This window comes from Zea mays, chromosome 3, assembly GCF_902167145.1.
Source record: "Zea mays cultivar B73 chromosome 3, Zm-B73-REFERENCE-NAM-5.0, whole genome shotgun sequence".
NCBI classification, from domain to species: Eukaryota; Viridiplantae; Streptophyta; class Magnoliopsida; order Poales; family Poaceae; genus Zea; species Zea mays.
The window spans coordinates 54,366,509-54,381,610 of NC_050098.1; the positions used below are offsets into that span (position 1 = coordinate 54,366,509).

Here is a 15,102-nt window from a genome sequence, read left to right on the forward strand (position 1 = left end):
GGTACACGGATATGGGTAATATCAACTCGTAAACTCGTACCTATACCCGTCAATCCGATAGGTAAAGATTCTTATCCATCAGTATAGGGTTTTTAGGTACCAATTGTCATCTCTAGGTTCCACGAACTAAAGTTTAGTCCATGTCACATTAGATATTTGAATAAAAATTATGAGCATTAAATATAGTCTAATTATAAAACTAAGATAAAGACTAAACGATAAGACAAATTTATTAAACCTAATGAAGTCTATATTTAATACTCGTAATAGATATTTAAAAAATATTAAATGTTACACGGACTAAATTTTAGTTAGAATAACCCAACACTCTAATATGAGATACAGCGTGTTTTGTTATTTTAATACAGAATTATGACTGGAAGTATTAATAATGGTAATGAGTTGCAACAGAATTGTCTGTCACTGGAGATAACGTAGGGAGGAAAACTATATTTAAGACATGATCACCTCGGTCCTTCTAGAGAGCATCCTTCCAAATCCCGGAACACACAAGGGTCCAACCATGCTAATAAAGAAATCAAATCAATTAAACCTTCCCAATGTGTATCCAGTAAAACAACAGTCAAGATGCCAAATACCTCCCCCTTCCCCCCAACCTTCACATTTTCCACGTATGTAGAATACTCCACCTCCACCCCCGTGCCCCGTCCATTTCCCATCCCCAACCTCTCTCTCTCCCCCCTAGGAGTGGGAGCTCCTGGCTCCATCTATCCGCCTGCAGATATCACAAGCTTTTCCTGCTGCTGCTGCTGCAGCAGCACCTGCAGCTTCTCCGTCTGCAGTGCGAGCAGCTGCTAAAAATTCCCCCATAAGCCTCTGGCTTCCTGCCCCCCTCACTTTCTTGGAAGCCCAGCACAACACGAGGATCATATTCACTCCCTACAGTGGCGTACTAGAATACCAGTTGTGCGCAAACAGCGGCAGCAGCCGTGATGTACAGGTGAGCTGGCTCTGCCGCTCCACTCCATGGAGGATCTGTACAGCATCCACCCGGGGATCTCGCGGGTCGTCGGAGGCGCGGCGAGCGAGGCGTCCGTCGCCGGCGCCGGCGCCGGCGGGCCCTCGCCGTCGGATCTGACGGAGCTCATGAAGGCGCAGATCGCCAGCCACCCTCGCTACCCGTCCCTCCTCTCCGCCTACATCGAGTGCCGCAAGGTGCGTGCCAAAAGTCTAGCTACGTGCACGGATCTTGATCCATGTTTTTATTTCTTGCGTTATATACGTGGATGTGTCGTCGTCCGCGCGGTTTCTTTCTTGTTTTCAAGGTGGGAGCGCATCCGCATGTGACGTCGCTGCTGGAGGAGGTCAGCCGGGAGAGGCGCCCCGACGCCGGCGCCGGGGAGATCGGCGTCGATCCTGAGCTCGACGAATTCATGGTCGGCGTCGTGTATATCTACCCCTATCTATCTATCTATCTTATTATCTAAATAAAAATAAAAAGGGATAATTATACATGATTCCAGGCCAGCGGATTTATTTATTTGTTCCTAATCGTCTGTTATTACATGCGCTGCGCACGCGCCGACGCGCCTGCGTGCTTGTGTTGTGATTCCAGGACGCTTACTGCCGGGTGCTGGTGCGCTACAAGGAGGAGCTGACCCGGCCGTTCGACGAGGCCGCGTCGTTCCTGAGCAGCATTCAGGCGCAGCTCAGCGACCTCTGCAGCGGTGGAAGCTCGCCGGCGGCTACCGCCACGCACTCCGGTGAGGAAAGGAAATAAAACAAACCCCACGCACGCTCCCCATCTCTACACGGCACAAGTTTTTTTTTTAATGGCGAATATCCAGGACGCTACGTCGCGTTGCACGCTGGTTTTGTTGCCGTGTGTACTCGTATGTGTTGTGTGTATCAAAAGACGCGAGCCTCTGAAAGAATTCATGTGCATGCGTGTGCGCGTGTTCTTAGCTTGCTGAAGGGTCAAATCGTGTCCATGCAAATGGGGTGCAGGGGTGTCAGAGCTAGGCTGGGGTAAAGCATTGGGAGGGCGGTGCTTGCTTGTGTAGGGTTTTGTCCAAGGTTGGAGGCTTCCTCCTCTCTCTCACATAGGCTTTAGCTATAGGCCGTGTGATGGAACTTGAGAGTGCTGTGGTGGGGAGTGACATTGCTTGGCCATGGCCTTGCCCGCACGATGCCAGAATCTTGGTCTGGCTGGCCTGCTGCTTGCGTTTTTACTACCAGAGGATGCAGTTGAAAGTAGAGAAATATCTCGTGCTTATACGAGATCTCTTACGGATCCACTTGTCGTACTTTGACAAGACATATCATATCATCACGGTAGTGGTAAATTTCTGGTGGTGCCGGTTAGATATCCTTATTACCGGCCTTCTTTTCTTTAAAGACTTTTGCCCCGGAGAAGGGGAAAAAAATACAGGCGTTTAGGTTTTCACCAAACAATATTGCACTATGGGAGAGTGCTAGGATATTAATATTAATCATTTTATGACTAAGATAATCGACCCAGCAGTTTTATATAGATCCACTATTTTATGGAGGTAGCCAAGATCAGTTTTCTCTCCTACTAGTACAACAAGAGTTCTCTACTTCAATATAAAAGTATCATTATTAGTGTGGTGAAGTCTTGGGTGCATATGATTCCATCTGCCAGGACTTGAATCCTACTGTTCATCAATTTAGGCCCTGTTTAATTTTACCTCAGCTAAATTTTAGCTGAAAGCTAGTATTAGTTAGATAAAGGTTAGTTAGCAGTGGAGTGTTTAGTTGCTTAGATAATGAACTAGCTAATACAAACAAAAGATTAAAAAAACGACATGAGTACTCTTTTGATTTAAGGTCACCAATAAAAGTTATGGGTATATATAGGTCAATCACCCAGTATTAGATGTCATTAGCTAGGGTTTTAGGAGATAATAGAATTTAGTCTCTAGCTAAAGTTTGTCTAGTCTATTAGCTGGTATGTTTGGTTTGAAGGACACTAGATGTTTGTACTTCGAATTCAATGGCTGAATTTATCTCTTGCTAATCTGAACATAGCTACGGTGGGAAGTTATTCTTCTTCGTATAGAAAACCATAAACAGATTATTTGGGTCCAAAACACAGATAGCTAGAGCCTTTAAACAGACGTGTTTCATGATAATGTATGGAATAAATGAATGATACACCTAAGGGCAGTATTTTTTGTCAGTATTATTAGTGCAATGCCAACAATTATAGGGAAATATTGTATGAAGGTCACATGATAAAAACTGTACCATTATAAAAGGAAAATCAAGTTGCTGCTTTCTAAAGTGAAATTCTCTCCGGGCAGAAAGTGAAGCACGTATATATTGGACTAATAAGATGCTTTAATGATGTCCTGTCAAATCGTTGCTCAGAACGTCAGAAGAGCTAGCTACTGCTTACAGGCCTTATAATAAATAAAGATAATATTGCGTGCATGTTACTCGATTGGTTGGTTCGGGTTCTTTGGTAGCAATATTTTGTGCACCCCAATATTTATATAAGTAATAGACTGGCAATGCTATGCTTTGACTTGACAAGACCTTGTGGGACCCATTTTCTGATGCATAATGATTTTGTTTTTCGGTAATGGGGGATGTAAACCGCGTGTCTTTAGCCTATGGTCAACAACAGAAATGCACGGCAATCATCCAAGAAAACTCATCAGCTATTTTGCATGCATGTGCCTGATTGCCATTAGGAAAAACAAATATGGGACTGGTTAGGCCTGATCCAGAGCTTGTTGATATGCTTGAGGTTTTGAAATTTTCGTCCTCTCTGTGAAAGAATAGAATTATATGTCTGTTTGGTTTTCTGCCTAAGTCGTCATAACTTGTCTAACTTTTATGTCTAAGGTTAGTTTTTCAATTCAGCGAGTAAACATAGGCATGTTGTGATGTCTTAGATAGGCTTGTGATGTCTTACGTAGGAAACCAAACATGCCCTCCTCTTTCCTAGTACCTCCAGCCTCCCCACCACCACCACCACACAAACAAACACACACAATCGTCTCACAGATGATGAAATTGTACAATACGGTCTATGAAAACAATAACCAAATCATGTATCAAGGTATTTGCAGTGCCAGACGTGTAAGGACTAAGGTGCAGTAGTGTCGTGGCCTCTCTGAATTAATATTAGATCACATGGATTAATACACAAAGGTTGTGCATCACATAATGTCAAATAGGTGCAAATAACAAGAATTTTGTTTTCATAGCTATAATTAACTTTCCGTAGGCACAATATGTGTGTTTCTATTTTTAAAAAAGGTTAGAAAATGACCTTTCAGTGTAACTATAAAAAACAACACTTATGCACTCATTGTCGGCCCTAAGGGTGGGGCAGAGGGGCCGTCACCCTAGCCCTCAAGTCCATAGGGCTCAACTCTAGGTATATATATAGTTAGATTGTAGAAGAAACTTTTAAAGTAATACTATAATATGCATCTTTTTTATTTACTTGTTGTTTGATATGTTTTTAGATGTATACTGAGTGCTTATATTGGTCACATTTATGTATAAAAATAATTAGAAGGGCCTTTATTTTGAATTTTGTCCTGAGCCCCTAAAATCTCAAGACCGCCATTGTATGCACTACAAAAATACATGTCCATTATCTTATCTTGTACATTTGTGACAGGTAATGAACTTCGTTTATTCAAAACAATTAAAAAAAGATGTTCCTTCATGTACTTGATCTATTTTAAAAATAGAAAATTGACCGTAGTTTCCCCTCATAAATTCTATATTGTTATTCTATGAACCACCTTCAATTGTTATTAATATGTCATAATGTTCGCTACATTATTTTTTCATAAAACCTCCAAAATTTTATATCTAATGGAATTAATATTGTTTAGAAACTATTAGTTTTGGATGCATGTGCATGCATGAGAGTTTGTGCTGAGTTCTATGAGCCCATCATCAAGTATCAGTATTTGTCCAATGAGTTAAAAAGGAAATGAAATAGATGAAGGTTTTAAGTCCTATCTCTTAGGGGAAACTCATGTCCTTTGTGATTTTTTGAGTTATCTTCTCCCACTTGAGCGCAACATATTCATGCGTGTTTGCGGCTAGATGACATCGATTTTGTAGCTAGATCATGTTGATAGGTGCATTCTTCCTTCATTACAACATTTTTAGGAATTTGATTTTGGTGAAAAAAAGCTTATACATCATATAAAAATTGTCTGAGCTTTTGTCACATATTTTGATATATACATATAGTAGATGAATAGAATATAAATATCTTGAAAAATAATCAGAACTCACTTAGAACGTTGGATTTGTGGGGGAATGTTGTTGGATTTGGATCCTAGTATTTTTCCTGTGTGGACTAGGAACAAATGACTGAACATATTAGAGTCCTACCATGGTTATTAAAACTACGTTAAAACAAAGTTTAAACGTCATCTAAACGATAAAACTCTATTAGGGCAGTGAAACGTTGGAACGTTTTACAATTCGTTGTAAAACACCATTTTCGTTTAAACGTAGCGTTTTAGTGTTTAAATGCTATTTGTAGTGAAACGTCATGTTTCGAGCGTTTTATCCATGGCCTATGACATTTGGCCCAGCCTAGTCTTAGAAATTGAGCCCAACGGCCCATCTCACCCTCTCGCCACTCCAAAAAGCCTACACACACTCCGGTCGCCGTGACGCCTCCAGACTCCAGTCGCGCAGTGTCGCCGGTACGCAAGGGCAAGGCCTGCCATTGTCGCCTGGTGCTCAGTCACCATCGTTTCCTAGTGCTCGATCGCGTCGTTGGTTCAGTTCCACCCTCATGCAAGGCCTGCCTGACGCACACACCACCGACTCAGGAAGCACGCGCCTACGCCGATCCACGCCGACGGTCGACCGACGTCTGTTGCTCGCCTGATCATCTGGTATGTGCTCCAAGCCCCCAATGCTCCTCTGGTATGTGTCGTCGTCTGGACTGTCCTACAATATTCATGGGGACCCCCTCAATCTAGAGGAACTTTGGAAGAAATATATAACATGTAGGGCCTGTTTGGTTCGCTACCTAACTTGCCACACTTTGCCTAACTTTTCTGCCTAAGGTTAGTTCTTCAATTCGAACGACTAACCTTAGGCAAAGTGTGGCGCAGTTAGCCACGAACCAAACAGGCCCGTAAACCTTCATCTCTTTCTCTCTCTACCTCTAGAGAAGTTTCCAACAATGATTTGTGTTGAATAGAGGAATTCAAACAGATGTCCGTCCTGATGCTTGATTTTCTCCAAAATTCATATGGATTCATTCATAGGAAACCATGGGAGTTCCATAGGGTTCCAAGTTGCAATCCTTTGTTCCAAAGGGGCATACATGGATTTTTCTTATTGCGGCAAATCCCTACAAAATGGTTTGCATTAAGGGAAGAATGGTTTGCAATAAGATTATTATGTTTCAGATTGGTTTTTATTCAAACTTCCTAGTGTGTGTGTTTTCTAGAATACTCTTCCATCATCTAGAAAACTATATTGAAAAAGTGTAGGCAGACGAGTTATGACTGGAAGATTACCTGGGGGTCTTGGTTCGTAGGAAATTAGGAAATATGGTTGACGTTTGTGTGATATGAACTCAGATGGTGACTTTTGGGTGCTTGAGTAATACTCCCTCTGTTCACAAATATATGACGTCGTTGACTTTTTTTCAAAACTTTGACCACTCGCTTATTCAAAATATTTATTAGAAAATGTCAAATTTCAAGTCACGCTCAAACGATGTTAAGTGATAAAATAAATCACAACAAAATAAATGACAACTCACTTTTTTTTGAAAGATGAGTGGTCAAAGTTTTAGAAAAAAAATCAACGGCGTAATATATTTGTGAACAGAGGTAGTAAATAGTTTATATTTCTCCCACTTCTATCAAATAAGCATGTTTAACTTTTACCAGTTATGTCCATTTTTAATTGTGATTCTTGATCTGCGCTTCGGGAAAATAAGCTCCAGAAATGCTACCATCCTATTTGGTCATGCCATATAATAACAATAATAATAACTTTTATGTTATTAACAAAAGGTTAGGACCATAGGGAATATTGTTCTTTTTGAAAAAAATACTAAATATTGGATTTCTAGATAACTAGTTTATTTATTCTAGTTGAGTGGGATGCAAAGAAAAATAAACACTGAATGATGAAAATGCATTTTTTTGGTGGGGCAGGGAAAAAGTTATTTGCATTTTTTGTGCTATGGTGGATCATGTAATGAAGTACTCAAAGTAGATCTGGTAATCGCACAATCAGATCTGCAAGAACTTCTATAATTCTCCTAATTGAATAAGTGCTTGATGTTTGAAAAAGGTCTTCCCATATTTTTCTTTAGAAGCAAGATTCGCTCTTGGGATAGTGAGAACTTCGAGTTGGACCATTGGTGGTCCAAAGTTGGTATTAGGGCATGTTTGGATACAAAAGTCAATTACTAAGTAGCTAAAAAATATCCCTAGTGCATCCAAACAAGAGGGCTACTAGATGGACTGTTTTTAGCCAAGTCTCCAACTACGCAGCCAAAATCAACTAGCTAACCAAACTCGACTAATTTGAGCTAATTTTAGCCTAAATAATAACCCCTAGCTCATCCAAATAGGCCATTGGTATGTGATAGTTTGAGATTAGGATGACAAATTATGTTACATTTGTTTTATTCCTACCATAATATGCATATAACTATAGTTCTACATATTCTTATTTCAGTCATTTTCAGACTCTAATAACTTTTAAATATGGTAAGAATAATTAGATCAGATCTTGCTAACGCAAGATATTTGTTGAAAAACTGTTTTGCTATCCAGATTGGCAGTTAGTTTGTGCAGGACCATGCGATAGTAACCAGGTTCCTGGATCGATAGGATTGAGGAACGGGAATGTGGTACATGGTACGCTACTAAAACTAGGTTTTAACACTACGGGAATGAGATTGTTCCCACGTCCCCGGAACTGAACAAACGTTCCCGGAACGAGGAACGTGGCCACGTTCCCGGTTACCATGGGCGGACCCACAGGGGGGTCCGGGTGGGCCCTGGCACACCCTAAGCCAGGCCCATCGGAGACCCCACACGTTCATCCCGTTTGGCCAACGCCCGACGGCTGTTCCAACTTTCATCTCTGAATCTCCTATCCTTCGGCTTCCCACAACCACAAGACGATCGCTCCTCCTGCGCAAGACGGCTGTTCCTGGGGCTGGCTTCCTGCGCGGCTGACCGGCTGTTCCTGGCTTCCAGCTCTCGTCTCGTCTCGCCAAATCCGGTCAGACAACTGATCTTTATCTATGGATTTTGCGAAGTAATTTTGTCTGTTACTCTCGACACCTCCGCTGACGGGCAACCGCCGACCGCCATTCATCCGTTGTGCCCATTGGCTTTAGCCAGGCTCCCCGGTCCCCGCTTTCGGCCTTGCTGTTCAACTTGAACGACGCCACAGCCGGCCAGATAATATATATTTTTGTTGAATTTTGTCTAATGCAAATTGGTATTGCTTTTGCCGGTGGCGACAACAAGTGTTGAATGGGCATTTTCTACAATGAGTTTGGTAAATACTAAATTGAGAAACAAGATGTGTGGTACTTTTTTGGATGATTGTCTTGTTACATACATCGAAAGAGATATTTTCTTCGAAGTGAATGAAGAAGATATAATTGAAACTTTTATGGTGTTGAGGAAGCACAGACCAGATAAGTAGTATTATTACAATCTTTATGTTTTATGTATGCAATTTTCATGCTTATTTGTTGAGTGTCAAACTTTATATCTATATATCAAATTGTTTACCCAATTTACTATAAAATTATATATACATTAGATAGAATTCTACATGAAAATTTTGTTACGGCACACCCTATGTAAAAATCCTAGGTCCGCCACTGCCGGTTACTAAGGTGGAACTGTATAAATGGATTTACTATCTTTTTCTAACGACTTAAGCTTTTGGTTCTCAACCAGTAACATGGACCACTCCACTCATTGGTAACATGAACCGACGATAATGATGGACTATCACCAACGGTTATTGTTACCAACCATTGGTGATAATTGCCCCCATTTTCATCAATGGTTCGTAACATGAACCGGCGGTGATGAGCATAACCAATGACTTGGAGCAAACCGGCAGTGATGATGAGCTATGTAGTTGTGTACGCCATAAAGAATATCACACATGAATTACTGAAATGTCAAAGATGACTTTAAGGGAGACATTGATTTAAAAAGAAAATCATTTCTGAAGGTACTGATTGTTGATTTGCTAATCTACATGTCATGATATGTCATGTTTATTTCTAGTTTTCTTTCTTTTTGGCCTCCAATCATGTTTCAGAGATTAGGAAACTATATGTTGACTCGTGCTATTTGTCGTGGATTTACATCAACTGATGGATATGATGCCCGTCCATATTTTCATATACAATGGTGCATGAACAAGTACCATTAGTGTTGTAACTCCAAAAAATTATAGGTTGGGTAAGCAAATGATTTTCATGTTACAAAATGTAACTAATCATTATTACATGGGAGCATCGTTAAGATGTGTTCGTTTCAGTTCCTTTCTACTCGGCCTGTCTGCAAAACATACTTTCAGGTGATATGTGGATGCCTAGACTACATGGAAATGATTTATTTCTGACTTTTATCCTTCCTTCCCACTTCCCAGATGACATGATGGGCTCCTCTGAGGATGAGCAATGCTCAGGGGACACTGATGTGCCAGACATGGGGCAAGAACATAGCTCTCACTTAGGTGACCACGAGCTCAAGGAGATGCTTCTTAAGAAGTACAGTGGATGCCTCAGCCGTCTTCGTTCAGAGTTCCTGAAGAAGCGGAAGAAAGGGAAGCTACCGAAGGATGCTCGGACGGTGTTACTAGAGTGGTGGAACACGCACTACCGCTGGCCTTATCCTACGGTATGTAGGCGCTGGCCATTTTTTTTCACCAAACAATCTGAACCTGCAGGTGCACTGTGACCAGTGACTGATAATCTGATGCTGTGCTGCTGACAGGAGGAAGACAAGGTGAGGCTCGCAGCAATGACCGGTCTCGACCCGAAGCAGATCAACAACTGGTTCATCAACCAGAGGAAGAGGCATTGGAAGCCATCTGAGGACATGCGGTTCGCGCTCATGGAGGGTGTTGCCGGTGGGTCTTCTGGGACGACACTCTACTTCGATACAGGCACAATTGGACCCTGAATCATACACCACTTGGGATGACAACTGGCCAGCTCATATTAGTAATAAGATCTGGCATGTGGAGTGACGATCTGCTCGGTGAAAATTGAAAATAAATCTGCTGAGCTGAGGTTGATCAGACTAGTCAGTTGCCCTATTATTTTACAAGATCATGTGTATATGGTGCCGTCGTATCAGAACAAACTGTATGCATGTATGGGCGAATTGAGACCTGCAAAAGGAGTTTAATTAGTAGTTTCAAGTATTGGCTCATGGATTTGTAATACTCGCTACCCAATTTAATTGTTAGATAGGCTGAAGGGCTTATAAAGGTAAATTTACTTCTGCTCTTCCATTATTGTGTTTCTGTTCTGATCACATTTGATTTTTTTTTAATTTTCGTTATGTCCTCCCGATGTTTAGCGATTATCAAACAAAGTGGTTCGTTATCAACGTTCGTTGTTTCACAATCATGTGCTGTTGTACATATTGGGCCTGGTTACTTGTATGGCTGATCTGGGCCTGGTTACTTGTATGGCTGATCTGGCTCTTATCTAGTGAGTCTGTCTCTCACAAGCCTACCTCATACAATATCTTTTGTTTGGTTGTTTGTATATATCTAATCTTGTTCATTAAAAATTATATTTGATTGTTTGTATGAATATTTGATGCATGAGCTTAAAAATTATAATTTTAAAATCTATTAATAAACACTAATTATGTTGGGTGGGTATATATAGACTCTAAGTTTAAAATAGTCGTTGGAAGGAAGTAGACTTTTCTTTGTCACACTGGACCAATTCAGTGCACCATCTGTATACACCGGACTCGTCCGATGCTCTTGCACGTCAGCTTGTTATTACTTTTCTATCATATTCTCTACTACACACCAGAGGTCTTGTATTCCACCAGTGTATACTAGATCGTTCTGGTGCCTACCACGTCAGTTTCCCATTGGAGCTAGACGTTGCTGACCATTGGAACCTTGGTGTCCAGTGCACCAGACTGGGTCCGGTGTGCTATGTGCTCCGGTCTTCAGCCAAGTCTTCATCCTATTCATAAGTCAGATGCGCCAACGGTGTACACTGGACTGATCTGGTGTTCCTCGATGCAGTCTAAAAATTCTTGTTTATTTGAGTTCCTTTTTCTTGGACTTTTCTTGTCTTTTGTCTTGGACTCTTGCTGGACGTTGGTAAGTCATAAATAAGTTTTCTAATGTCTTCTTTAAGGTGTTGCTCCCTCAATACCTTAGTCCAAGTCCAACCTACATCCTTTGAACTATAAACATAAATACTAGCAAACACATTGGTCCAAAAGATTATGTTGATCACCAAACACCAAAAACACTAAACAAATGGGTCATGGTCCATTTTTCTTACATCAATTGTACCACACAATGGTTTTCGACCATTATATATTCATGTAACTACTTCATAATGCATAGCTCACTACTTGCATCAGAGATCCCAAAAGTTTGCCACAATCGCTTCCACATCTCTTGGGGGTAGTGAACAAGTGCATGCAAGAATCAATCATGCTCTAAGCAAGAGTGCTTATCAGAACACCTCTAAAAAGGTTATCAGCAACCTTAATAACTTCTACTCAAAAGAGATAGAAGCCATTTCTTTAGGCCTACACATTACCAGGTGATATACATTCATGGCTAGCTGTCAGTCATAGAATCATCTTTGCACGCCATACCTAATAGTTTGAATCATAAAATGAAATTTGAGGTTTAAGTGCAACAACGAAGTCAATAGTATTAAATTTCAACACATATTAGATTTTTGCTATTTATTTTTTGTAGGAATTTTAAACAAGGTTTCCACAAATTCATATAGATAAGTATGACATATGTGATCGTTATAAATATAATTAATTTACTTGTAATCAATTGGTAGTGCATCACTAGGATGAACTCACAAATCATAAAGAAGGAAAAACAGAAATAAGCTAAGGATGATATTAATACCATGTTGCAAGGCTAGTGCCGAGGGCACCGGAGGTGCTATTCTATGCATCAATTAATCGACATGATCTATGCAACTACTTGATGTAGTCAACCATAGTTGGTGCAGTGCAGACCAAAAATAACACTAGGAAGATGAAGCAATTGCAATGATTGCTCCCTAAAAACCTAATCGGGCACCTATCCTGAGCAAGATCATAAGACATTGATGATTTCAGAGGCCTACTTTCTCTACTCACTATGCACGCAAAGGTAAAGATGGGAGCACCAGAGTCCAGAGAGCAGTGCAACAGAGGAAGTATGCTTGTTTGGTGTATCTCGTAAGGGAGTCTAGAGCCTCTTTTATAAGTGGTCAAACAATCAAATATGTCTCCTGTAACTAACAAATCGAATATTGAATAAATTCTGCCATGTTTCAATTCTGACGTTATATAATGTTTGAATGAAATTAGCTATTGCAGATAATGGTCACCATTATCCGTCTATTATTGTGCGTTGAAAACGGCAAAAATTTACATCGTTGAGCGTGTATGTGTCACATATTTTTTGTATCGACTCAACACGACACGCCATGCCATCCCATGCCTCCACCTTGGCTCAGCTCGGTTCACTCACGTGTGGCGCTTCCTTCCTCATATTCAACTTGCCAATAGCAGACCACTAGAACACACTATTTGAGTTGATTAATTTTTCTTTCCATTAGTGATGTGGGATTAATGTTCCGATGACACCTTGTACCCCATATAGGCCTAAGAGTTAATTAGGCCCAATATTGTTATATTACAACATGATATTGCAATAAGTTAGTGAATATTATAGACCTAAACTCCCCATCCATGTTTAGGTAATTAACTAGATTTATTTTTCGTTGTATTAGATATGCATATCTTTATTTTAGTATCTAGTTTACCTTTTATACCTAGTTATTGTTACGCATTTTGCTTTCAATTGGTATTAGTTCTCAATTCTTAAATGTGCATGTACTAATATAATCATATGGTAGAATTGCTCGGTTTAATTCATACACTTAGGGCAAATTTACATGGTTTAAAATGATGAGGAGAATGGCACATAGCTCATCTAAAATTGTATTTTCAAATGATGTTTATTCGTTAAAAATGATAATACTTTTATTTGGTATCATTTGATTTATATGTGCCAAAGTTCAAATTATAGATAACAAAATCACCTATGGTAATGTTCCTATGACATTATCTATTGTGTGGTATATTGACCTTAATAGTCCAAGTGTATGTCTTCTACAAGTATTCAAAACATGTATGCCCACTTTTAGAGGGAGGTTACTTTACAATTTAATATCTTTGTGACTAACACTTTTCAAATGTATCATGTGTGTAGTAGTCTCTATAAGGAAAATGGACCCCGAGCCATTTAGCTAAGTGATTTTGGTGTTTGATGAGAACCATAACCTAGTGGACTAATGTATTTGCTAGTGTTTGTTTTTATAGTTCACAGAATGCAAAGAGGATTGGACTAAGGCACAGAGGATGCAACACATCAAAAGAAGACATAAAAGATGTATAGAAGTCCAAGACTCAAGAACAAAAGAAGCCCAAGGAAACGGCTGTAAGGAAAATGGACCCCAGGTCATTTTACTAAAAGGAATTTGGTGTTTGATGAACAACATAACATGTGGACTAATGTGTTTGTATTTATAGTTCACAGGATACGAAGAGGATTGGACTAAGCCACTGATGATGCAACACCTCAAAATAAGACATAAAAGATGCATAGTGAAAGTCGCCTAGAGGGGGGGTGAATAGGGCGAATCTGAAATTTATAATCTTAAGCACAACTATAAGCCGGGTTAGCGATAGAAATATAAATGAGTCCGAGAGAGATGGCGCAAAACAAATCGTGAGCAAATAAAGAGCGAGACACGATGATTTGTTTTACCGAGGTTCGGTTCTTGCAAACCTACTCCCCGTTGAGGTGGTCACGAAGACCGGGTCTCTTTTAACCCTTTCCCTCTCTCAAACGGTCACTTAGACCGAGTGAGCTTCTCTTCTCAATCAAATGGAACACAAAGTTCCCGCAAGGACCACCACACAATTGGTGTCTCTTGCCTTGGTTACAATTGAGTTTGATCACAAGAAGAATGAGAAAGAAAAGAAGCGATCCAAGCGCAAGAGCTCAAAAGAACACAAATGTCGCTCTCTCTAGTCACTATTTGACTTTGAGTGATTCCGGACATGGGAGAGGATTTGATCTCTTTGGAGTGTCTAGAATTGAATGCTATAGCTCTTGTAATGTGTTGAAGGTTGGAAACTTGGATGCCATTGAATGTGGGGTGGTTAGGGTATTTATAGCCCCAACCACCAAAAATGGCCGTTGGAAGACTGCTGTCGCATGGCGCACCGGACAGTCCGGTGCGCCAACCACGTCAGCAGACCGTTGGGGTTCGACCGTTGGAGCTCTAACTTGTGGGGCCTCTGGGCTGTCCGGTGGTGCACCGGACAGGTCCTGTAGACTGTCCGGTGCGCCAACTGCGCGTGCTCTGACTCTGGCGCGCACTGTAGCGCATTGAATGCAGTTGCAGTCGACAGTTGCGCGCGAAGTAGCCGTTGCTCCGCTGGCACACCGGACAGTTCGGTGTGACACCGGACACTGTCCGGTGCTTCACCGGACAGTCCGATGAATTATAGCGGAGCGGCCTCTTATTTTCCTGAAGGTGAGGAGTTCAGCCTCGAGTGCCCTGGTGCACCGGACACTGTCCGGTGGCACACCGGACAGTCCGGTGCGCCAGACCAGGGTGCCTTTAGGTTGTCTTTTGCTCTCTTTGTTTGAACCCTTTCTTGGTCTTTTTATTGGTTTATTGTGAACCTTTGGCACATGTAGAACTTATAGACTAGAGCAAACTAGTTAGTCCAATTATTTGTGTTGGGCAATTCAACCACCAAAATCAATTAGGAAAAAGGTGTAAGCCTAATTCCCTTTCAATCTCCCCCTTTTGGTGATTGATGCCAACAC

At 40.9% G+C, this 15,102-nt stretch overlaps 1 protein-coding gene across 1 annotated transcript; it reads left to right on the forward strand.

Moving 5' to 3' along the window:
* The first annotated feature begins 671 nt into the window (after positions 1–671).
* LOC542487 (liguleless 3) lies at positions 672–10,496 on the forward strand. Its single transcript, NM_001112038.1, is given in 5 exon segments — positions 672–1,176; positions 1,287–1,397; positions 1,577–1,724; positions 9,628–9,878; positions 9,975–10,496. Coding segments are annotated over 5 exon segments (888 nt in total). The 5' UTR covers positions 672–987; the 3' UTR covers positions 10,164–10,496.
* The last annotated feature ends 4,606 nt before the right edge of the window (positions 10,497–15,102 follow it).